The following is a 25,379-nucleotide window of genomic DNA, read 5'->3' on the forward strand; positions in this document are numbered from 1 at the left end:
TCTGTGTTGTAATGAGCTGAAATGGCTGAGGAGTGAATTTTGATGGAGGAAAAGGAAAGGCCCTTGTGAAGCATCTCAGTTAAGTATTGAAGAATCTGAGGTAAATTGGGCACTGCTGTGGCCATCCCTTGAGTTTGGTTCCAGACAAAGAATCTTTTCCATTTTCAGTATATGATTTTCTAGTACTAGGCCTCCTTGCCTCCAAAATGACATCCAACACTTGTTTAGCGAGGGATGGTAACGGAGACATTAGGTAATTAGCCAGGCTACCAGGTTCAGGGTTTGAAGCTGGGGGTGCAGAATCTGGCTCTCCTGCTGTGACAGCAGGGTAGGGTCTGAGGCAGGTGCCATGGGGCTAGCAGTGACACACTGAGCAAGAGAGGGTACCAGTGTTGGCGTGGCCAGTCCGGTGCAATCAGTATCATCCTTGGTTTGTCCTGTTTGATCTTTAGTAGTACCTTGGAGAGGAGAGGCAGAGGAGGAAAGGCATAAACTGATAGATTTTTTCCAGCTGAAGGACAGAGCATCTACTTTCCAAGCTTGCTTGTGGGGAGCCCTTGTGCAGAATCTGTCCGACTGGTAGTTTTTGGGGGAGGCAAACAGGTCTATATCTGGGCTCCCCCATTTCTTTATCAACATGTTGAAAGTCTATGGTTCCAGTTTCTACTCATGTGGGTCCATAAGATTTCTGCTTAGTTCGTCTGCCAGTGTATTTAGTTTTCCTGGCAGGAATTGAGCCTGTAGATGCACTTGGCAGCTCAAGGCTGTGTTCCACAGAGCCATGGCTAGTCTGCAGAGGGGGTAAGAATGGGTACCCCCCTGCTTATGTACCACATGACAGTGGTGTTGTCCGTCTTTACCATTAATTGTCCTGGAAGAATGTGGTCCTTGAAGGCTGTCAGAGCATTCTGTACAGATAACATTTCTTTTTGACTGATATGCAGGTGCATTTGACTTGGGTTCCATTTGCCCTGAATAAACTTCCCTGCCAGATGAGCCCCCCCCCATGCATAGTCTATGGGTCTGTTCTTAGGGTTTGGGCGGCAGGAGGTAGAGTGAATGCTAGACCCTTGTTTTGTTGGCAGGCCTCTGCCCACCAAAGGAATTCTAACCGTAGTCAATGTATGATAGGAATCACTGCTTCTAGATCCTGAGAATGTTGACACCATAAGCTTTTTAGATACCATTGCAGTTTCCTCATATGCAGTCAGATAGCAGGGTTTATGTGGCCACTAGTTTGAAGTAAGTTGTCAAATAAATTTGTTTCTCTGGTGTGAGGAAAGCCATCTGGGAAGCTGTGTTCAAGCTTGCTCCCAGGAATATAATTTGTTGACAGGGTACCAGATGTGATTTCTTTTCGTTTATGGTGTACCCCAGACAAGTTAGCACCTCTTGCACAAATGCCAGATGATTCAAAAGTATGTCCTGGCTTTCTGCCTGAATTAGACAATCGTCCAGGTATGGGTATATTTGAATATTTCTTTGCCTGCAAAATGCAATGACTGGGGCTAGGCACTTTGTGAATACCCTGGGCACAGTAGATAAGCCAAAGGGCAGTGCAGAGAAATTATATTGCATGTAGCCTGCTTTGAAATGTAGGTATCTTCTGCAAGATTCCCTGACTGGGATGTGCAGGTAGGCTTCCTTTAAATCCAGTGTTGCCAACCAGACATCTTTGCCTAGCATAGGAAGCAACTGGTGAAGAGTTAGCGTCTTGAATTTTGGAATCACCAGAAAGGTGTTTAAGATAGAAATGTCCAGGATAGGATGCCATGAGTTGTCTTTTCTGGGTACCAGGAAAAGTCTTGAGTAGAAACCTTGTCCCTTTTCCTCTTCTGGTACAGTTTGAATAGCCTTTATGCTGAAGAGAGAGAGTACTTGCTTTTGAGCCTCTGCCCACTGATTTGGGGGTAGATTTGGCCAACTGTTTGGGGTTAGTAACGTGTGGAAGTGAAATCAGTATCCTTGGGAAACTATTTAAAACCCATTTTTCCTGGGTAATGAGTTCCCAGATTTTTGCCTGCAGAGCAATCCTTCCCCCTAAAGGAGCAGTCAGTTACAAGTGCTTGGAAGTTTTAAAAAGTTAAGTCATTGAGACAGTTTACCACAGGGGGAGTCTTACTATTCTCTCATTTGGAAGTGGGAGCCCCCCACTACTTAGTCCTGTGAGTACCCTGGGACTGAAGCCTGGGTGTTCTACTGGTTCTGGGTTTGGACTGAGAAGACCTGGAAGAGACAGGAAAGGACCAATTCTTAGGGGGCCAATGCCTACTAAATCTTGGAGGCTGTACTTGTAGGAAATCTTTAACAGTTTGCATAGATTTAGCTTTTTCCTCCATCTTTTTAAGAACTTCTTCTGCTTTGTTGCCTAACAGGCAGTCCTGATTTAAGGGAGCATCCAGCAATTTAGCTTTAACATGATCTGGCAAGGATTGCTCCTTAAGCCAAGCAAGCCTTCTAAGTACAAATCCAGTGACAGCAGCCACGCAAGATGCCTCTAGTGAATCAAAACCACGTTGCAAAGTATATTTTCCAACCTGTTCAGCAGAATGCATTAAATCCTGGAAATCCTTATTTTCAGCACAGTCAGGAATCAACATTATTTTCTGTTTATGTAATCCAATAATATGCTGCTGATACTTAAACATATGAAACTGGCAATTTAAGGCCCTAATGGCCAAGGTTGCAGAAGTGTATACCTTCTTACCCCATCTATCAAGCACCCTGGAGTCTCTATCAGAGGGGGTAGGATTTTTGGCAGTAGTAGCCTTAATGCTCTTGGGTCCCTGTGAAATGGTCTCAGGATCTGCAGTAGAATTTTTGAAAAGGAACTTGTGAGAGTCAGGAACCCTGTAATATCTAGCAGGTTTTCTGGGAGCAGGAGGTAAAGAGTCAGGGGCCAAGCTAGAGTCTGAAAAGGCATCATCAACAATGTCTAGTACAGGAGGGATAGCTAAGGGCCTGTGCTGGGGCAGAAGTAAGAAATCCCTAAGCCTCTTTTTAGAATCAGAGTAATCCCAGCTTTCCCAATGAAAATGCTCCCTAAGAGTATGCAAGGTTTCACCAAAAGAGAAATCCTCTGGGGGTCTTGGGGGGGGGGGGGAACAGATGGAATAAGAGTCCTCTGCATCAGAATCCTCAGAGGTAGATAAGGGTAAATCCTGGTCATCAGAGGAAACAGAAATTTCAGAATCCTAGTCAGAAGTATCATAAGCAAATTTAGTCTTAGGTCTCTTAGAGGGGGAAGGTTGGCTTCTCCTGATTAAAGTAATAATGTCTTCAGCCATTTCTTATCATTTGTTTTTTAGGCATAGAGGCCTGACCATGCGGTCTGGGTGTCGGTTTTCTAGGGATGGTTCGAGATTTAGGCCTTAAAGAAGAAGATGGTGTCGGTTTAATATGCAAGTCAGTACGCCTGAATATACCCTCAAAAGCCGGTGCCTGCACAGTGGCTCCGGACCCATCCAAGGTTTCCACAGTTGAAGCATCTCGCGGCATACCGGACTCCAAATGGGTGTCAGTAGACGCCTGCGAATCTGAAGTAGCAGGTATCAGGGGCTGCAAAAGCCCCTCACTGAGTACCGGCGAACTGGCGATTGGCTTAGGAGAAGCGTCATTGGCAGCTTTGGACCTAGGCAGCCTGTCTCTGTCTTTATCTTTGCGATTTTTGGAATGGCGGTAGTCTGATAGCTAACCGAAGACATATCTGGATAATTGAACCGAGTACCAAAATATTTAGAAGCATAAACATACCGAAGATGAATATTTTGTTGCTTAAATAAGGCACAAAACTGACAGCAAGGTACGTCGTGGTCAGGGCCTAGGCAAGGAATACAGTATGAATGAAAATCTTTCTGAGGTATTTGCTTTTCACAAGAAATGCAGTTAGTGACTTTTACTGACATCGGTTTAGAGCAAGAAAAAGTTTCCTCAATGGGGTACTTAGCTTTAGTTGACGACTTCGGTTTTGAAACTCAAAAACGAAAATTTCCGGAGTCGGACAACCGGCACTTGCGAAAGTACAGTTTTGTACCTACCATAAATGTAGATGTTCGAGTGTATACACTGCTGCAGTCATTACACTTGGGGTTATCCTGCCGTCAGGCGGTCCCGCAGTCGGCCCGAGTTCCAAAGTCTTGGTCCGGTGTCGGTTGCTGTCGCTTCTTCCCTGACGTCAGTGCGCCAGGGGTATACAAGATGCAGCAGACGCCATTTTCTTCAGTTTTTCTTGCCCCAGATGTCAGGTGCCCCCAGAAAGGTAGGCAATGTAAATTGCTAATGAAACATACATAAGAAAAGCAATCAAAAACTTTCAGTTACCAGCAAATACTCCCCATAGGTAGCAAAGGGTAGAAGGCTTGGGTAAGTACCAGCAAGTAAAAGGGGAAGGAGGGAGGGTAACCTAGACTGCAGCAGTGTATACACTCGAACATCTACATTTATGGTAGGTACAAAACTGTACTATGTTCATCATGTTACACTGCTGCAGTCATTACACTTGGGTAGAATCCCAAAGCTGAGGTAGGGTGGCTGGTTCTATAAGGCATTAGGGGTGGCTATAAGGCCCTGCAGGACTGCAGTGGCAAAGCCAGCTCTGGATTTAGAGTAAAGAGGCAGATGGTAATGCTTGGTGAAGGTATGTACAGAACTCCAAGTTGCTGCTTCCAAAATGTCCTTGGTAGGTACTCCTCTGAGGTAGGCAGTTGAAGTGGCTGTTGCCCTGGTGGAATGAAACCTAATGCTGTTATGTGCAGTTTTCCCATGGAGTGTATAGCAGAAACGTATACAATGCCCTATCCATTTTGAAATGGTCTATTTTGAAATGTCTTTTCCCTGTGTTCCTGCAGCATATGCTACAAACAATTGCTCGGTTTTCCTGAAAGCTTTTGTTTTGTCCAAGTAGAAGCGTAACTGCCTGTGTATGTCCAAGGAATGCAGTAGTCTCTCCCCTTTATTCTGTGGATTTGGATAAAAAGTTGGCAAGTGAATAGTTTGGTTTAGAGCCACACTTGATACCACCTTTGGCATAAAAGTAGGGTTTGTTCTTAAAGACACCCTGTCTTGGTGGAAGATGATGAAAGGTTCCACTGCCATTAGTGCCTGTAATTCTGAAACTCTTCGTGCTGAGGTTATTGCCAGGAGCAGAGCAGTTTTCAAAGAGACATATTTTAAGTCTGCTGCGTTAGCTGGCTCAAAAGGAGGTAAAGTTAATTTTTCCAAGACGAAGTTGAGGTCCCAATTTGGAATTGATGCTCTACGGGGCGGTCTTATGTTTTTAGCCCCTCTGAGGTACTGTTTCAGCAAAGGATGAGAAAAAAATGGTGGATCTGTGTTGTAATAAGCAGAGATTGCAGAGGCATGGATCTTAATGGATGAAAAGTAGAGGCCTTTGTCCAGCATCTCAGTCAAGTATTGTAGTATCTGAGGAATACTTGGGACAAGAGGGTCAAGGCTGTGAGCCTGGTTCCAGGCTCAGAATCTCTTCCATTTATTGGAATAGGCTTTCCTGGTGCTAGGCCTTCTGGCCTCCAGAATGACATCCATAACAGCTTTGGAGAGAGGCATTGTTTGCTTGACTAAGGAATCTGCCATGCAGCCAGGTTTAAAGTCTTGAGCTGGCCATGAAGTATCTGATTGTTTTGCTGAGTCAGAAGTTGTGGGATTTGAGGCAAAATCCATGGTGGACCTTGTGCTAAGCTCTTTAAGATTGGGTACCAGTGCTGGTGTGGCCAGTCTGGGGCAATCGGGATCATCTTTGGCTTTTCTTGTCTGGCTTTTATGAGTACCTTTGAAAGGAGAGGTAGTGGTGGGAAAGCATATACTTGTAGGTTTTTCCAGCTGAATGAGAGGGTATCCACTTTCCATGCTTGTGGGTGGTAAGTCCTTGTGCAGAATTTCTGTAGCTGGCAATTTATTGGGGATGCGAACAGATCTATGTCCAAGCTCCACCATTTTTGTGTTATTATCCTGAACATTTGTGGATGTAATTTCCACTCGTGCGGATCCATGATGTTTCTGCTTAAGTCGTCTGCCAGTGTGTTTTTCACTCCTGGCAGGAATTGTGCTTGCAGATGAACTTGATAGGTTATAGCTGTGTTCCACAAGGTCATGGCTTGTCTGCAGAGGGGATATGAATGAGTGCCCCCTTGCTTGTTTATGTACCACATAACTGTGGTGTTGTCTGTCTTTAGTAGTAGTTGTCCTGGATGCAGGAGGTCCTTGAAAGCTATAAGGGCATTTTGTACAGCTAACATCTCTTTTTCATTGATGTGAAGATACCTTTGTTCTGCGGGCCACTTGCCCTGAATACATTTTCCTGCCATCTGTGCTCCCCAGGCGTAATCCGAAGCATCTGTTGTCAGTGTTTGCCTGGCTGTGGGTTGAGTGAAAAGCTGTCCCTTGTTGAGGTGACAGGCTTGAGCCCACCATCGAAACTCCTGTTGAAGGCAAGGAATAAGTGGTATTACTGTTTCCAAACTGTGACAGTGTTGAGACCAGACACTCTTTAGGTACCATTGTAGTTTCCTCATATGCAGTTTGGCATATGGAATTAGTAGTATGCAAGATGTCATGTAACCCAAGGCCTGCAGAATTTTTCTTGCAGGGAGTTGGGTTTTTGTTGTCATCAATTGGAAATATTGAGTCAGTTGTCCTTGCTTGTCTGGCGTGAGATAAGCCATCTGGGCCGTTGTATTTAAGCTGACACCCAGGAATATTATCTCTTGTGAGGGCACTAGTTTTAATTTCTTTTCGTTTACTGTGTACCCTAGGCAAATTAGCAGTCTTTTTACAAATGCCAGATGCTTTAGAAGAATGTCTTTGCTCTCTGCTTGAATAAGGCAGTCGTCCAAGTATGGGTAAATTTGAATTCCTTTTTGTCTGCAAAATGCAATTACTGGTGCCAGGCATTTTATAAAGATCCTGGGCGCAGTAGATAAGCCAAAGGGCAGTGCAGAGAATTGGTAATGCATTGAACCTGCTAAGAATCTGAGGTATCTTTTGCAATTTTGTCTGATAGGGACATGCAGGTATGCCTCCTTGAGGTCCAAAGTTACAAGCCAAGCTTTCTTGCCCAGCATGGGAAGAAGCTGCTATAGTGTCAACATTTTGAATTTTGGAACATCCAGGTAAGTACTTAGAGAAGAAAGATCCAGAATGGGCCTCCAGGCTTTGTCCTTTCTGGGAACCAGAAAGAGTCTTGAGTAAAATCCTTGTCCTTGCTCCTGTGTTGGTACCTTTTGAATAGCTCTCATGTCCATGAGTGCTGTAATTTGTCTTTGAGCCTCTGCCCACTGATTTGGTGGCAAATTTGGCATTCCTTTTAACCTTGGCAGAGTGTGAAAGTGGAACCTGTAACTTTGAGACACAATATTGACAACCCATTTGTCTTTGGTGATCATATGACAATTGTGACTGAAAAGTTCCAGTTTTCCCCCCAGGGGGCTGCCAAGAGAGATGTTTGGCAGCTGTTTTGGGAAGTCATTAGGGCTGTTTTTTATAAGGTTGAGGCCTGTCTTCCCCTTCTTTCTGGGTTGAAGCACCCCACTGTCGAGGCCTGTAAGTACCTTGTGGTTGACCTCTGCCTCTTGGACGTCTGTATCTTCCCCTTTGAGGTCTGTCTGAAACTGGAAAGGACCAATTCTTTGTTGGTCAATTTCTGAAATCCTTCACCATTTGCATAGATTTTGCCTTATCCTCCATTTTCTTTAATACCTCTTCTGCCTTAACTCCAAAGAAAACATCCTGCTGCAAAGGTGCATCCAATAATTTTGCTTTAACATGATCTGGTAACGTCTGCTCTTTTAACCAAGCATGTCTTCTAATGACCGATCCTGTAACTGCTGCTCTACAGGAGGCCTCTAATGAATCAAAACCACATTGCAAATTATGTTTTCCCACTTGTTCAGCTGCATGCAATAAATCCTGCATTTCCTTATAATTAGGAAGATCTGAATTTGGAAGCATTTTTTGTTTCAACTGAAACATCAAATATTGCTAATATTTAAGCATGTGAAACTGGCAATTTAAGGCCCTCATTGCTAAAGTTGCAGATGTATATACTTTCTTCCCCCATCTGTCTAATGCTCTGGAATCTCTTTCAAAGGGGACTGGATTTTTTGCTGTAGAGGCCTTTACCCCTTTGGGACCCTGGGAAATAGTTTCAGGGTCAGCAACAGGGCTTTTATAAAGGAATTTGTGAGAGTTGGGGACTCTGTACTATCTGTCTGGCTTAACTGGAGCAGGAGGTAAAGAATCAGGACTTAGACTGGATTCAGAATACACATCATCCACAATATCTAACACTGGCGGAATAGCAAGGGGTCTGTGTTGAGGTAATAAAAGAAAATCTCTGAGCCTTTTCTTGGATTCTGAATAATCCTGGCCCTCCCAATGGAAATGCTCCCGCATGGTATGTAAGGTTTCCCCAAAGGAGTAGTCCTCTGGTGGAGAGGCTGAAGGAATTGATTCCTCAGCATTAGAATCCTCATAAGGGGGTAAAGAGTATCCTTGGTCTGAGGATGAATCTGAGGAGATGGACACCTGGTTGGATGAGTCATAGTCTGCATTCTGTCTAGGCCTTTTATCAGGAGGAGGGTGGGACCCCCTGATCAGAGTAAGTAAGTCTTCGGCCATTTTGAGCATCTGTTTCTTAGGCATGGAGGCCTGTCCTGGTGAATGCTGAAGTTGTTTCTTTGTTTTAGATTTAGCAGAAGATCTAATGGTTAACTGAATAGGCCTGAAAACACCCTCTGAAGCTGCGGGTTGTTCAGCTACTCCGGAGCCCTCTGAAGGGTTAGTCTCGGTAGGCTGTAAGTCTGGTGTATCCGAAGGCCCAGCCATCTCCATGTGGGAGTCAGAGGCGGCCTGTGGTTCCAAAGAAGCGGTCGTCAGGGGCTGCGAAGGCACCTCGCTGAAAACCGGAGAACCGGCGACTGGCCTAGAAGAGGCTTCGTCGTCAGATTTGGGCCTCAGATGCCTGTCCTTGTCTTTGAGTTTTTTGTGTAACCCAGTCATCGGTTGTCCCGACGGCATGGTGTAACTGAATTTTCTGCCAAGATAATGTCGGGCAAAATCAAACCGACATTTAATAGTGCGCTTGTTAAACCTAGCACAAAACCGACAACCTGTGACGTCGTGATCTGGGCCTAGGCATGGGATACAATAGGAATGGAAATCCTTATGAGGTATTTGTTTCCCACAAGAAATACAATTATTAACTTTTACTGACATTGGTCTAAGGCAAGAAAAAGTTTCCCCAACGGGGTACTTAGCTTTGTAGAAGACTTCGGTTCTGGATTCGGAATGAAAATCTCAGGAGTCGGCCAACTGGCACTTGCGAACTGCTTTTGCTTCGGGCACCGCGCGGCAAGAAATACTGAAGAAAATGGCGTCGGCTGCATCTTATATACCCCTGGCACTCTGATGTCAGGGAAGAAGCGACAGCAACCAACGCCGGATCAAGACTTTGGAACTCGGGCCAACTGCGGGACCGCCTGACGGCAGGATAATCCCAATTGTAATGACTGCAGCAGTGTAACACGATGAACATCTGCTCCTGCTTCAGGCACCACACAGCAAGAAAGACTGATGTAATGGCGTCGGCTGCATGCTTTATACCCCTGACTACCTGACGTCACGGAAGATGAGACAGCAACCGACGCAGGACCCAAGACTTTGATAATCAGGCCAAATGAGGGCTACTGCAAGCAGATAACCCAAATGTGATGACTGCAACAGTGAAACACGAAGAACATCCACCCCCACTCCTTCCACATCAAGCACCACTGAACCAATATGCTCACAACTTAATTCAAACTTCATAAACTCAATTACAAGTCTCCTAGATAGCCACCAAAATCTACCACTCACTATCCCACCCCCCACCAAGGCCCTAGCTATACTAAACACTTCTCATTAAAACCTATTCAAACTTCCTATACCAAAAAGCTCTTAAGCAAACTTAAACCATGTTGCCTCACAGCTGACCAACTTCCAAATTAGTTCCTAAAAAAATTGCAACTCCATCCATAGCCTATCCTGTGTCCTTACTAATCAATCACTCAATCTCAGAGCAATACGTCTCTCAACTTTGGAAAGTCTCACACATCATCCCCTTAACAAAGGTGGCCCCTCTAGAGATATTTCAAACTACTGCCCCACTGCTATCTTCCCGCCCATAGCAAAAATCTTATAGAAATACGGTCATCAGCAGCTCCTGAAACATCTTACCACAAATAACCTTCTATCTGACACCCAGAATAGCTTTAGACCCAACCACACCACAAACACAGCCTTAGTATCCTTCACCAACACTATCCATCACCTTACAAACATGGACTACTAGTATTAGCCATTTTCTTGGACATGTGAAAAGCTTTTGACACCAATTCCCACCATTACTTAATAAATTGGCTTCATACAGACTTAGCTCAGCATCCCTAACATGGTTTCACAGTTGTCTGTCTAACCATCAACAGCCTGCTAAATGGGAGAACACCTTCTCCCCACTACTACCAGTATCCACCAGTGTACCCCAAGGCTCCATACTCAGACCCTACTCTTCATCATTTTTACTAACAATCTAATTTCAGTAACCCAACATGCCTCTGTCACACAGTACAAAGCCGACACATCCCTTATCTGCTCTGCCCCTTCCCCACCAGAACTACAAACTAAGATGCAAAAGTCATTCCAAAAAATAGAAACTTATCTCTCAAAAACACCAACTAATCCTAAACCCTAATGAGACCAAGTTAATAATCTTCTCCAACCAACCTAACAAACACAACTGCCCACCCCTAAGCATTAAATCAGCAAATGGTACATAACTGAGCCTAGTAATCAGGCCAAGCTCCTGGGTATGACAACATTTAACAGGATAACATTTGATATTCACATTTTCCAAACAATCAAAAAAGTTCATGCTAAATTCGATGTGCTATATAGGGCTAAACCCTACCTACCACACCATGCCAGAGTAGTCACTGCTATATCACTACTGTCTACCCTTCTCTACTGCTCACACACATTCACCAACTTACACAAAACCGACCTTCATAATCTTGAGTCCTGCTATAACAAAATAGCAAAGTTTGCCACCAATCTCCCACACAAGACCCATCACTGTACTGCTCAACAACTCAAATGGCTAGAACACCCCAACCTATTAACACTCAACCAACTTACCCTCACCCACATCATCCACAACCCCAAAAACTGCCCAGCCATATCAACACTAATCCAACTACAGGTTAACAACAGGTCCCTTAGGTCTTCAGATAAGCCACTGCTCAAAATTACACAATCTCACAACTACCATGGTGACCTGCTATACGCTAATAAAACAGCTAAATTCTGGAATGCTCTCTCTCTAAACATTCAAATCACTCTGTGCCATTCTTCCTTCAAAATAAAGCTAAAGGAATACCTCATAGGTTCATAGGTTCATACTAGGCTATCTGCCAGAGGGCATTTACAAGCCTAGCCCATAGTTTTGTGGCTTACGCCACCCCTTTAGTATGGGGAACTATACCCATTATTTTGCTGTGCCTCTGTTGAGCAGTGACACTGAGGTAATCCCTGGGGTATATCTGCGATCTCCCATCCATTGGTCAAGATTTCTCTTGAACAAGGCCAGCGAGGTGCTCTGCCTCACATATACCGGGATTTTATTCCACAGCATAGGGAGTCTTTGGGTGATGAATCTATCCCTCCAGCACGTCCTATTAATAGCCGTGTCGAGGTTTAAGTCTCCGCCCTTGTGGCTCTGACGGATCTAGATTTTTGAGGTGAAGCATATTCATCAAATCTGGGTTTGACATGGCCTTGTATGTTAGGCAAAGGTCACCTCTGAGCAAGCGTGGCGACTGAATAGAGCTGGAGTTCTTTCAGTCGGGCAGCATAGGACAGATGTTTGAGACCCTTTATCCTTTTGGTGAGGAACTTTTGTGGCCTCTCCAGCTGCTGCAAGTGTCGGGTCAGATACATTCGAATGGGGCATTGTACTCAATCATTGGTCTGATGAGTGATGAGTATAGGGAGACTATGACCTCCCTTGATCTAGATGAGAATCCCTTCATGATAAGGTGGGCAATGTAGAAGGTCTTCCTAACTACTTTAGCTACATGGGTGTCGAATGACAGACTACTATCAACCTGGGTCCCCAGGTCCCTGATAACTTCTTCTGTGCTCAGTGGATTGCCACCTATTTGGTAGCTAGGGGTAACCTTGTTTTCCCCGAAGGGTATGACTATGCATTTTTTGGCATTTAACTTTAGGCCATGGCTCTGGCACCAGTTATCCGTTTTTGTGAGACCCTTCTGAAGGATATCTGTGTCAGATGTGTTTTCTACTATGGCGCCCAGTTTGCAGTCATCTGCAAACTTTGTCAGCCATAACCCTCCTGTGTTAGACAATTAGACAATTGGCTCTGCATGTGCTGTTCTCCAGGTTAAACTCAGCTCTTCTATTACCTCCTCTCCCTATGCTCTGTTCATGGTTTTACTGCTCAACTATTTTCTAGTGTCACTACGACAATGTTCTATTTTTCTCAATGGCAAATTTCCACTCTGCAAATCAAGCCACATACTACATGTGCAATACGTACCTATGGTCTACTGCTCTATATTCAGGTTTCTAGAACATATGGTCTAATGTTTCTAATTCTTGTTACTTTATTTCCTCTGTAAAAAATTGTCTCATGTACTATTTGTAATATGTTATTTCAGTTATTGTGTGCTTGCAATTATTGTATGATTTGTGATTATTTTTTGTTCAATATTTTAGATCTTAATTCTAAGTATGCTAGTACTGGAGCTTTCCTCTCTGGGTCTCCACTGAAAACGGACTACTTGCCCAGTTGGACAATACTTGGTAATCAAATGTAATAAATAAATTAAACAAAAAAAAAATTCCAACCGCATGAGGAGCACCTTTTAAACCCAACAGGCTTTTCTGACATGATGGGTAACCAGACACAACCAAAGCCTAAGGGAAGAACTAAAATTGTTAACCAGAGGAAATACTATGGTCAAAAAAAACAGAAAGACAATCATCAACACTAAATATAAAGAACTGCAACACTAAAGGGTACAGAAGGGCCAAAATCATAAAATGCACCAAAAAATGAAAACACCACAAGAACCACATCAACAGTCAAAAAAACGAAACGGAAGGGGTAGGACTATATACTACCTACAAAATAACTAGCAAACACACTAGAGAGAGAGATAAATTATGGTACTTATCCCCAATGGAGACTCGAGCCAGAGAATCTGCGTCCGATGCTGAGCACAGCAAATTAGATCTGAGGGGTTACAGGGCAGCAAGGGATCAAGGGAGAGGGAAGAGTTCGAGCCTAGAAGCTGTCTGCAAAGCTGCTGGCTCGGATCAACAATGCTGGACCCTATGACCCAAGAGTGAGGAATAGTGACATGGATAACATCAGATCTGCAAATTAAAATGAATATTTGTCTAATTGCGCCCAAGAGTTTTGCACAAGCCTTTCAGAAAGCTCTGCATAACTGCAGTACCTGCAATGGCAAACCTTTCAATCCTGTCAAAACAGAAGCCTTACAGTTTCTGAAAACACTCCCATCATTTCACTAAATTTATGACTTTTGTTTTCCAAACCTTAAGGATGAGAAAAAACACAGAAAATATGACTGAAAAATCTACATTAAAAAGGATTTTATAAATATATATGTGTGTGTGTGTATATATCTATATATATATATATATATATATATATATATATATATATATATATATATATATATATATATATATATATATATATATATATATATAACTTTATATATATATATATATATATATATATATATATATGGATAGATATATATGGACTCTCCCCAAGTGCCAGGGTTCTAGCTATAAAATCTTACTTAACATTGCTTGGGACACTATGTCGGCAATATGCAGAAAGCTTTCTTGTTGAATTTTAAATGACTGCCTTTTTTACCATTGTAAAGTTAGCACCATAATAAGATTTAACTGCTTAGTTTGAAACATAGAAGACAAAAAGCACATTTGTTCAGCAATAGGGCTCACAGAATCACTTAGAAAGATCAGATTTATCTCCGAGTCTAATAAAGTAACAAAGGCAGCTAAATATGACAAGTCAACTGCAAGCTACAGCAAATGGTTACCATCATATATAAAACTTCATATTACATTAAGGCAGTTTGTGTGCAAGATTTTGCGCATCCACTCTTTAAGCTTTTGGGAAATCTTCATCATCATCATCATCATCACTGGTGCAGATGTACCTTTTGCCGGTAAATACTTGGCACGTTTTTATAAAACACAAGCATTAATCAACAAGATGTACTTACAGACAGCTCTGACAAGGTGCTGGAAATGATATACAGAAGCCTGTTTGTTTCGTTGGCATTGGTTCTAGCCTCATTCACCAGGTCCTGTGCTTCCTGTAACTTGCTGCTGTGCTCAGTCAAGATGTCAGTCATCTGTTTTTTCAAACTGTTTAAGCCCAGGTAAGGCTTTCTGTACAGCTTGTCAATCTGCTGTAGTAAAGCTTCCACTGATCTACAGATCAAAACAAGGAAACTTGTAGAACTTAGAGCAGTAATGTCCTGGCAACATCAGAGTCATTAGAAATGTTAAGTTAAAACCAAACCTTTAAAATATGCAGACACCACATTACACATTTACACAATCTTAAGCACCAAAACTTTAAAATATGCACATTTCCACACTTGCTTAGTAAAGTACTACACACTTTACACTGATGTAGTTCCCATGTAGCACTGAGGCATTTTGTGAACCTAATTATTTGACATAAGACTCCTTAAATAGCTCTCTGCAGTATGTACTGAGGCATTTTGTGAACCTACTTACTTGACATAAGACTCCTTAAATAGTTCTATGCAGTATGTACTGAGGCATTTTGTGAACCTACTTATTTGACATAAGACTCCTTAAATAGCACTCTGCAGTATGTACTCAGGCATTTTGTGAACCTACTTATTTGACACAAGACTCCTTATATATCTCTCTGCAGTATGTACTGAGGCATTTTGTGAACCTACTTATTTGACTAAGACTCCTTAAACAGCTCTCTGCAGTATGTACTGAGGCATTTTGTGAACCTACTTATTTGACATAAGACTCCTTAAATAGTTCTATGCAGTATGTACTGAGGCATTTTGTGAACCTACTTATTTGACATAAGACTCCTTAAATAGCTCTCTGCAGTATGTACTGAGGCATTTTGTGAACCTACTTATTTGACATAAGACTCCTTAAATAGCTCTCTGCAGTATGTACTGAGGCATTTTGTGAACCTACTTATTTGACATAACTCTCCTTAAATAGCTCTCTGCAGTATGTACTGAGGCATTTTGGGAACCTACTTATTTGACATAAGACTCCTTAAATAGCTCTCTGCAATATGTACTGAGAAATTTTGTGAACCTACTTATTTGACATAAGACTCCTTAAATAGCTCTCTGCAGTATGTACTGAGGCATTCTGTGAACCTACTTATTTGACATAAGACTCCTTAAATAGTTCTATGCAGTATATACTGAGGCATTCTGTGAACCTACTTATTTGACATAAGACTCCTTAAATAGCTCTCTGCAGTATGTACTGAGGCATTTTGTGAACCTACTTATTTGACATAAGACTCCTTAAATAGCTCTCTGCAGTATGTACTGAGGCATTTTGTGAACCTACTTATTTGACATAAGACTCCTTATATATCTCTCTGCAGTATGCACTGAGGCATTTTGTGAACCTACTTATTTGACATAAGACTCCTTACATAGCTCTCTGCCGTATGTACTGAGGCATTTTGTGAACCTACTTATTTGACATAAGACTCCTTAAATAGCTCTCTGCAGTATGTACTGAGGCATTTTGTGAACCTACTTATTTGACATAAGACTCCTTATATATCTCTCTGCAGTATGCACTGAGGCATTTTGTGAACCTACTTATTTGACATAAGACTCCTTACATAGCTCTCTGCCGTATGTACTGAGGCATTTTGTGAACCTACTTATTTGACATAAGACTCCTTAAATAGCTCTCTGCAGTATGTACTGAGGCATTTCGTGAACCTACTTATTTGACATAACTCTCCTTAAATAGCTCTCTGCAGTATGTACTGAGGCATTTTGTGAACCTACTTATTTTACATAACTCTGGTTAAATAGCTCTCTGCAGTATGTACTGAGGCATTTTGTGAACCTACTTAATAAGACTCCTTAAACAGCTCTCTGCAGTATGTACTGAGGCATTTTGTGAACCTACTTATTTGACATAAGACTCCTTAAATAGCTCTCTGCAGTATGTACTGAGGCATTTTGTGAACCTACTTATTTGACATAAGACCCCTTAAATAGTTATATGCAGTATGTACTGAGGCATTTTGTGAACCTACTTATTTGGCATAAGACTCCTTAAATAGCTCCCTGCAGTATGTACCGAGGCATTTTGTGAACCTACTTATTTGACTTGATAAGACTCCTTAAATAGCTATCTGCAGTATGTACTGAGGCATTTTGTGAACCTACTTATTTGACATAAGACTCCTTAAATAGCTCTCTGCAGTATGTACTGAGGCATTTTGTGAACCTACTTCATTTTGTGAACCTACTTATTTGACATAAGACTCCTTAAATAGCTCTCTGAGGTATGTACTGAGGCATTCTGTGAACCTACTTATTTGACATAAGACTCCTTAAATAGCTCTCTGAGGTATGTACTGAGGCATTCTGTGAACCTACTTATTTGACATAAGACTCCTTAAATAGCTCTCTGAGGTATGTACTGAGGCATTCTGTGAACCTACTTATTTGACATAAGACTCCTTAAATAGCTCTCTGCAGTATGTACTGAGGCATTTTGTGAACCTACTTATTTGACATAAGACTCCTTAAATAGCTCTCTGAGGTATGTACTGAGGCATTCTGTGAACCTACTTATTTGACATAAGACTCCTTAAATAGCTCTCTGCAGTATGTACTGAGGCATTTTGTGAACCTACTTATTTGACATAACACTCATTAAATAGCTCTCTGCAGTATATACTGAGGCATTTTGTGAACCTACTTATTTGACATAAGACTTGTTAAATAGCTCTCTGCGGTATGTACTGAGGCATTCTGTGAACCTACTTAATAAGACTCCTTAAACAGCTCTTTGCAGTATGTACTGAGGCATTTCGTGAACCTGCTTATTTGACATAAGACTCCTTAAATAGCTCTCTGCGTATGTACTGAGGCATTTTGTGAACCTACTTATTTGACATAAGACTACTTAAATAGTTCTATGCAGTATGTACTGAGGCATTTTGTGAACCTACTTATTTGACATAAGACTCCTTAAATAGCTCTCTGCAGTATGTACCGAGGCATTTTGTGAACCTACTTATTTGACTTGATAAGACTCCTTAAATAGCTATCTGCAGTATGTACTGAGGCATTTTGTGAACCTACTTATTTGACATAAGACTCCTTAAATAGCTCTCTGCAGTATGTACTGAGGCATTTTGTGAACCTACTTATTTGACATAAGACTCCTTAAATAGCTCTCTGCAGTATGTACTGAGGCATTTGTGAACCAACTTATTTGACATAAGACTCCTTAAATAGTTCTATGCAGTATGTACTGAGGCATTTTGTGAACCTACTTATTTGACATAAGACTCCTTAAATAGCTCTCTGCAGTATGTACTGAGGCATTTTGTGAAGCTACTTATTTGACATAAGACTCCTTAAATAGCTCTCTGCAGTATGTACTGAGGCATTTTGTGAACCTACTTATTTGACTTGATAAGACTCCTTAAATAGCTACCTGCAGTATGTACTGAAGCATTCTGTGAACCTGCTTATTTGACATAAGACTCCTTAAATAGCTCTCTGCAGTATGTACTGAGGCACTTTGTGAACCTACTTATTTGACATAAGACTCCTTAAATAGTTCTATGCAGTATGTACTGAGGCATTTTATGAACCTACTTATTTGACATAACTCTCCTTAAATAGCTCTCTGCAGTATGTACTGAGGCATTTTGTGAACCTACTTATTTGACATAACACTCGTTAAATAGCTCTCTGCAGTATGTACTGAGGCATTTTGTGAACCTACTTATTTGACATAACACTTGTTAAATAGCTCTCTGAGGTATGTACTGAGGCATTCTGTGAACCTACTTATTTGACATAAGACTCCTTAAATAGCTCTCTGCAGTATGTACTGAGGCATTTGTGAACCTACTTATTTGACATAACTCTCCTTAAATAGCTCTCTGCAGTATGTACTGAGGCATTTTGTGAACCTACTTATTTGACATAAGACTCCTTAAATAGCTCTCTGCAGTATGTACTGAGGCATTTTGTGAACCTACTTATTTGACATAAGACTCCTTATATATCTCTCTGCAGTATGCACTGAGGCATTTTGTGAACCTACTTATTTGACATAAGACTCCTTACATAGCTCTCTGCCGTATGTACTGAGGCATTTTGTGAACCTACTTATTTGACATAAGACTCCTTAAATAGCTCTCTGCAGTATGTACTGAGGCATTTCGTGAACCTACTTATTTGACATAACTCTCCTTAAATAGCTCTCTGCAGTATGTACTGAGGCATTTTGTGAACCTACTTATTTTACATAACTCTGGTTAAATAGCTCTCTGCAGTATGTACTGAGGCATTTTGTGAACCTACTTAATAAGACTCCTTAAACAGCTCTCTGCAGTATGTACTGAGGCATTTTGTGAACCTACTTATTTGACATAAGACTCCTTAAATAGCTCTCTGCAGTATGTACTGAGGCATTTTGTGAACCTACTTATTTGACATAAGACCCCTTAAATAGTTATATGCAGTATGTACTGAGGCATTTTGTGAACCTACTTATTTGGCATAAGACTCCTTAAATAGCTCCCTGCAGTATGTACCGAGGCATTTTGTGAACCTACTTATTTGACTTGATAAGACTCCTTAAATAGCTATCTGCAGTATGTACTGAGGCATTTTGTGAACCTACTTATTTGACATAAGACTCCTTAAATAGCTCTCTGCAGTATGTACTGAGGCATTTTGTGAACCTACTTCATTTTGTGAACCTACTTATTTGACATAAGACTCCTTAAATAGCTCTCTGAGGTATGTACTGAGGCATTCTGTGAACCTACTTATTTGACATAAGACTCCTTAAATAGCTCTCTGAGGTATGTACTGAGGCATTCTGTGAACCTACTTATTTGACATAAGACTCCTTAAATAGCTCTCTGAGGTATGTACTGAGGCATTCTGTGAACCTACTTATTTGACATAAGACTCCTTAAATAGCTCTCTGCAGTATGTACTGAGGCATTTTGTGAACCTACTTATTTGACATAAGACTCCTTAAATAGCTCTCTGAGGTATGTACTGAGGCATTCTGTGAACCTACTTATTTGACATAAGACTCCTTAAATAGCTCTCTGCAGTATGTACTGAGGCATTTTGTGAACCTACTTATTTGACATAACACTCATTAAATAGCTCTCTGCAGTATGTACTGAGGCATTTTGTGAACCTACTTATTTGACATAAGACTTGTTAAATAGCTCTCTGCGGTATGTACTGAGGCATTCTGTGAACCTACTTAATAAGACTCCTTAAACAGCTCTTTGCAGTATGTACTGAGGCATTTCGTGAACCTGCTTATTTGACATAAGACTCCTTAAATAGCTCTCTGCGTATGTACTGAGGCATTTTGTGAACCTACTTATTTGACATAAGACTACTTAAATAGTTCTATGCAGTATGTACTGAGGCATTTTGTGAACCTACTTATTTGACATAAGACTCCTTAAATAGCTCTCTGCAGTATGTACCGAGGCATTTTGTGAACCTACTTATTTGACTTGATAAGACTCCTTAAATAGCTATCTGCAGTATGTACTGAGGCATTTTGTGAACCTACTTATTTGACATAAGACTCCTTAAATAGCTCTCTGCAGTATGTACTGAGGCATTTTGTGAACCTACTTATTTGACATAAGACTCCTTAAATAGCTCTCTGCAGTATGTACTGAGGCATTTGTGAACCAACTTATTTGACATAAGACTCCTTAAATAGTTCTATGCAGTATGTACTGAGGCATTTTGTGAACCTACTTATTTGACATAAGACTCCTTAAATAGCTCTCTGCAGTATGTACTGAGGCATTTTGTGAAGCTACTTATTTGACATAAGACTCCTTAAATAGCTCTCTGCAGTATGTACTGAGGCATTTTGTGAACCTACTTATTTGACTTGATAAGACTCCTTAAATAGCTACCTGCAGTATGTACTGAAGCATTCTGTGAACCTGCTTATTTGACATAAGACTCCTTAAATAGCTCTCTGCAGTATGTACTGAGGCACTTTGTGAACCTACTTATTTGACATAAGACTCCTTAAATAGTTCTATGCAGTATGTACTGAGGCATTTTATGAACCTACTTATTTGACATAACTCTCCTTAAATAGCTCTCTGCAGTATGTACTGAGGCATTTTGTGAACCTACTTATTTGACATAACACTCGTTAAATAGCTCTCTGCAGTATGTACTGAGGCATTTTGTGAACCTACTTATTTGACATAACACTTGTTAAATAGCTCTCTGAGGTATGTACTGAGGCATTCTGTGAACCTACTTATTTGACATAAGACTCCTTAAATAGCTCTCTGCAGTATGTACTGAGGCATTTGTGAACCTACTTATTTGACATAACTCTCCTTAAATAGCTCTCTGCAGTATGTACTGAGGCATTTTGTGAAACTACTTATTTATTTTATTTGACTTGCTAAGACTCCTTAAATAGCTGTCTGCAGTATGTAACTAACTCCTTTGTCACATTGCCAGAGCTAGCGTAACACAGAAGATTTTGTTGGTAAAGCTGCCTCCGTTGCTACAGAACTTCAGGTTAAAATAAACTGATACATATGAACAATGCTTTACTTGCATTGTTGAATGACTACGTGCAATTGCTTCAAAACCCCTGAGAAGGGAAAGAAAACAGAAAGGACTCCAGGTCTATTTTGATATAATCATTAACAAAAAAAAAATACATGCAAAACATAAATCCATGTTCTAACTCAGATTTCCTCATACTGACTTGAAACAAGACTACACAATTACTATTTCTGCACATCTTCATTGACAAGGTACTGCAGCATATATGTCGTACAGATTCAAGATAAAACTGGACCGAGAATGAAACAGGAAACCATTAGAGTCCTCACTATCACCCCATCACTAGATGCATCAGCTATAGACACCCTATCCTTCTAGACCACAGACAAAGTAGAAGAAATGGTATCTTAAGCACCTCATTTATTTCCTATAACTTTACCTACCGTCACTGGCTGATACTTCAGATTTCCTATGGAAACTGGACTGCAGCTAGCCTATTCATAACAGAACAATCTGTTCACCAGCTCTCTATACAAGATTAACAGCACTCATCCTTCAGGAGTGATGGGGTATGTCTGTTCTGCTTGTCTTTCAGAAAGTTGTGGTGATGTCTTATTTAATTGTTTCCTATGGCTTAGAGTCTTACAAATGAAGATTAATGACATTTGCATTTGCACCCTGGCTAGGAGGTATCTCACATGAGGATAATGGGGTTGACTTCCAAGATGGCTACACAATGAGGAACAGCTTAATTCTAACTCTCCCAGTGTGAAAGCAGAAACTTAGCAGAGAAGGCCAGTAGACTTGTGTTTATGGGTAAATTTCAGTAACTGGCTAGTAAGTGCATTGCCCGGATGCAAGGAAAAAAGAAATATAGAGGACCTGGAAAAAATCATCTACAAAAAATGAGGAAGAAACACTGACTGGAAGACCTGATTAAAATAAACAAAACACTGATGGAGTATAAAAACACAAACAAAAGGCTGGAAAAAATGAAAGAAGTTTTAAACAAATACTCAGATGAGGTAATAAAGCTGTAAAAATCAGACAATGAAATGAAAAAAAGGCTGGCTGAATATCAGACTGCCCAGGAAGAGATGACTAAAAAAAGAATTGGAAGACACAGCACGTAGGGAAAACCTGAGATTTTCAGCTATACCAGAGAAGCTGGAAGGAACAGACTGCATTCATTTCATGTAAGCACAAACAACCAACTAGAACTGGTGTTCCACAGCAGGAGCTGTTAGCTGAAAGGGCACATTGTGTGTATACTCCAAACATGATAAAAAGAAAATGGATACAGTCTGGTGGAGAGTTACTGGCTGAAGAAAAAAAAGCTGAAAAGAAAAATTGGCTAGGACATAATGCTCTCTGAAAGCATTCAGGGATTTTCCCAGCTGGGAGAGCTATAAAGAAAAGACAAAACCAATTAGCACTTAGACCTTTAATAGTAAAGATGCAATCCTACCAGCAGAAGGAGTCAATTTTGACAAAATGGTGGCAAAAGGACAAAGTACTAAAAGTGGGAAACAGAAAAGTGTTTGTGGAAAATTGTTACTCATTGCACACCAGGCAGAAGAGAAACAAATGTATTCCACTTTTCAGGGAATATTGAGACGCAGGTGTGAGATTCAAACTGCTGCACCCAGCTGTCTTCAAAGTATTCTTCACTGGAGGGGCAAAATAATTCTTTGATGAAGTACATGCTAAGGAGGAAATACAAACGTTTGTCAAACAAAAAGTGAGCTGTCAAACAGAAACATATTCTGCTCCTTGTTCTCTTGTAATAACAGCCAGAGAGACTGTACCTGTGAAACTTCTTCCAATATTTCAATGCAAAATGCTGGCGTAAAGGGAGGGAGAACGAGACTTCACTAGAAGAACAGAGAGTATACTGGAAATGAAGCGGAGAGAGCATTTGGGAGATGGAGATGAACAGTAATAAAACCAGTAACTTAATGTGAGATTACAGTGCAATAACTACGTGTGAAATGTGACAACACAAGAAAATCTGGAAATATTGGACTTTTTCAGAATTTTTAGACTTGTTGGGGGACTCTACAGCATATGCCCTACTTCATGTCATTAATGTTTAAAATGTTTTGAGGAGAGGAAGAGCATGGAGAAAGTTAACTACTGTAATATAAGTAAAGATTTTTTTTTCTTACTAGCACTATTTTTGTGGTGTATTGTGTTCTTTGCATGCTATAAAGTTTTCTCAGTTACTTTTAAGTGTAATGGGGATTGTAAACAGTGCTGCTGTTTTTTTTTTTTCTTTCTCCCGTCTCTCTTTCTTCTTGTTCAGTTTTAAGAAATACAGGCAATGCAATGAAAAGAAAGGTCTGGTTTAAAGGCCACAACAAAATAAAAATTAATGAGCTTGCATGGGGAAATGAGTGGATTATGGACCTTAGATTAATTTAGTAACAAATTTTAACAGTAAGTAAGTAAATGAAAAAGAATATTGAATATTATGTGGCTTTTTTTCCAGCAAATACATGCATGCCCAGTAGCAATTCTACAGCTGGTCTTCATGTTTCAAGGAAACAATCTGGTAAAGAGAACCCTGCTGTCTGGTCTTGTGTCTCCATGGAGACAATCTGATAAAAGGAAACTGGCTACAGTCTAATGGAGAGTGACTGGCTAAAGAAAATAAACTGAGAAGAGAAACTGGCTAGGAGACAATGTTTTCTGAAAGCATTCAGGTTTTTATTTCTCAGTTGGGACAGCTATAAAGAAAAGACACAAACAATTAGCACTTAGTAGAAGCACAGGTTGCACCATGCATCTTAGCATGTTCAACCTTTCTTTTAGGTTAACTGAAGTCTTTGAGTGTGGCTATCAGTTTTGGGATTTCTTGTTCCTATAAGGAGCATAAAACTTTAGTATTTGAAGATGGACATAGTTTTGTGTGCCAGTATTAAGATAATAGGTTTTAGGGGGTTATTGGGGGAGTGTTTATTTTTTTTGTTTGTTTGTTTGAGGGCTTTCAATAAAACAAAAAGTTATGCAAGATGTGACATATGCTCAAATGGATGACAAGAAACAACAGTACAAGAGTTCAACATGTGAAACTGCATGAATGTAACACAAAAGCTGGAACTAGACATTTGACAAACAATGTGTTACATATAAAAGGTGATAACTTTTTAATGCAATGATGTTTTCTGTAATGTCTTTAGATGTCAATGGTCTCACAGATAAATACAAAAAAAGAGTAGTGACCTACATTAAAAATGTAGAGTTCAAATAGCTATGTTACAGGAAACACACTTTCAAAAAACTGAACATGTGAATTTGATAAACAAAGGTTTTCAGGATGGTTATTCAGTGGAATACATGGGACAAAAGAAAACAGCAGTACTTATATTAATTGCAAGAGGAGCTTCAATAGTGACAGGAGAGGATAAAAAAAGATAATAATGACAGATATTTAGTGCTAAAGGGCCACTGGTAAGGGTGGAGAATTACACTGGCATGTATTTATACTCCACGTAAAACTGATATAATGGAGCTTAAGAAAATCCTGGGAGAAACAATTAGTTTTCATCAATGAATATTACTTATAAGTGGGGACTTGAATGTGATTTGCAACAGTGAAAATGTGTATGGGGGACCAGAAGGGAATGTATAACAAAGGAGGGCAGATTTTTGAAAAATTTATGAAAATATTTGGTGCTTCAACAAATTATTAGTTTAAGGGTGTGCATATACAACAACGTATTCATTTAAGGGTGTGCACACTTATGCAACCAGTGTATTGTAAGTTTTTTATTTTTTATATTTTTTCCCTAACGGATTTGTTTGTTTTTTAAACTGAATTGTACAGGTTATAGGTCACATTAAAGGTGGGAAAAGTTTTGAAATGATTTATTGTGGTCTCATTTTTTTACATCACAAAAATCTGGCATTTTAACAGAGGTCATTACACTTTTTATATCCACTGTATATATCTATATCTATCTATCGATATACATATATACATATATATATATATATATATATATATATATATATATATATATATACACACACACACACACACACACACATATATATATATATATATATATATATATATATATATATATATATATTTATGTATGTGTGTGTGTGTGTGTATATATATATATATATATATATATATATATATATATATATATATACATATATATATATATGGGTCTGCTTCACATAATGGAACATCCAAATGTTCGACTTCCAGATGGCCGAGACCATATGATCAAATATTTGAATGCTTTAAAATGTGGGGGGAAAAAACAACAAAAAACTACACATTACTATGCTAGTAGGGGGGCAAGCCCCCCTGCACCCCTCACAACCCCTGCTGTTTAAATATACCAACTCTGAGATTGCACTACATTACGGTAAAGGGAAATCTTCCTGTTCTGCGCTCTATGGAGATCCCCATTCAGA

General features: G+C 40.3%; 1 protein-coding gene across 1 annotated transcript in view; it reads right to left on the reverse strand.

Moving 5' to 3' along the window:
- The window catches only part of LAMA1 (laminin subunit alpha 1), a 3,417,884-nt gene that overhangs the window by 1,526,345 nt on the left and 1,866,160 nt on the right, over positions 1 to 25,379 (reverse strand). The window contains exon 30 of the mRNA XM_044066516.1: positions 14,355 to 14,565. Coding sequence (XP_043922451.1) covers positions 14,355 to 14,565 — 211 coding nt within the window. The remainder of the gene's footprint in view (positions 1 to 14,354; positions 14,566 to 25,379) is intronic.

Source organism: Protopterus annectens, chromosome 3.part1 (genome assembly GCF_019279795.1).
Source record: "Protopterus annectens isolate FY-2018-M chromosome 3.part1, PAN1.0, whole genome shotgun sequence".
Taxonomy (NCBI): domain Eukaryota; kingdom Metazoa; phylum Chordata; order Ceratodontiformes; family Protopteridae; genus Protopterus; species Protopterus annectens.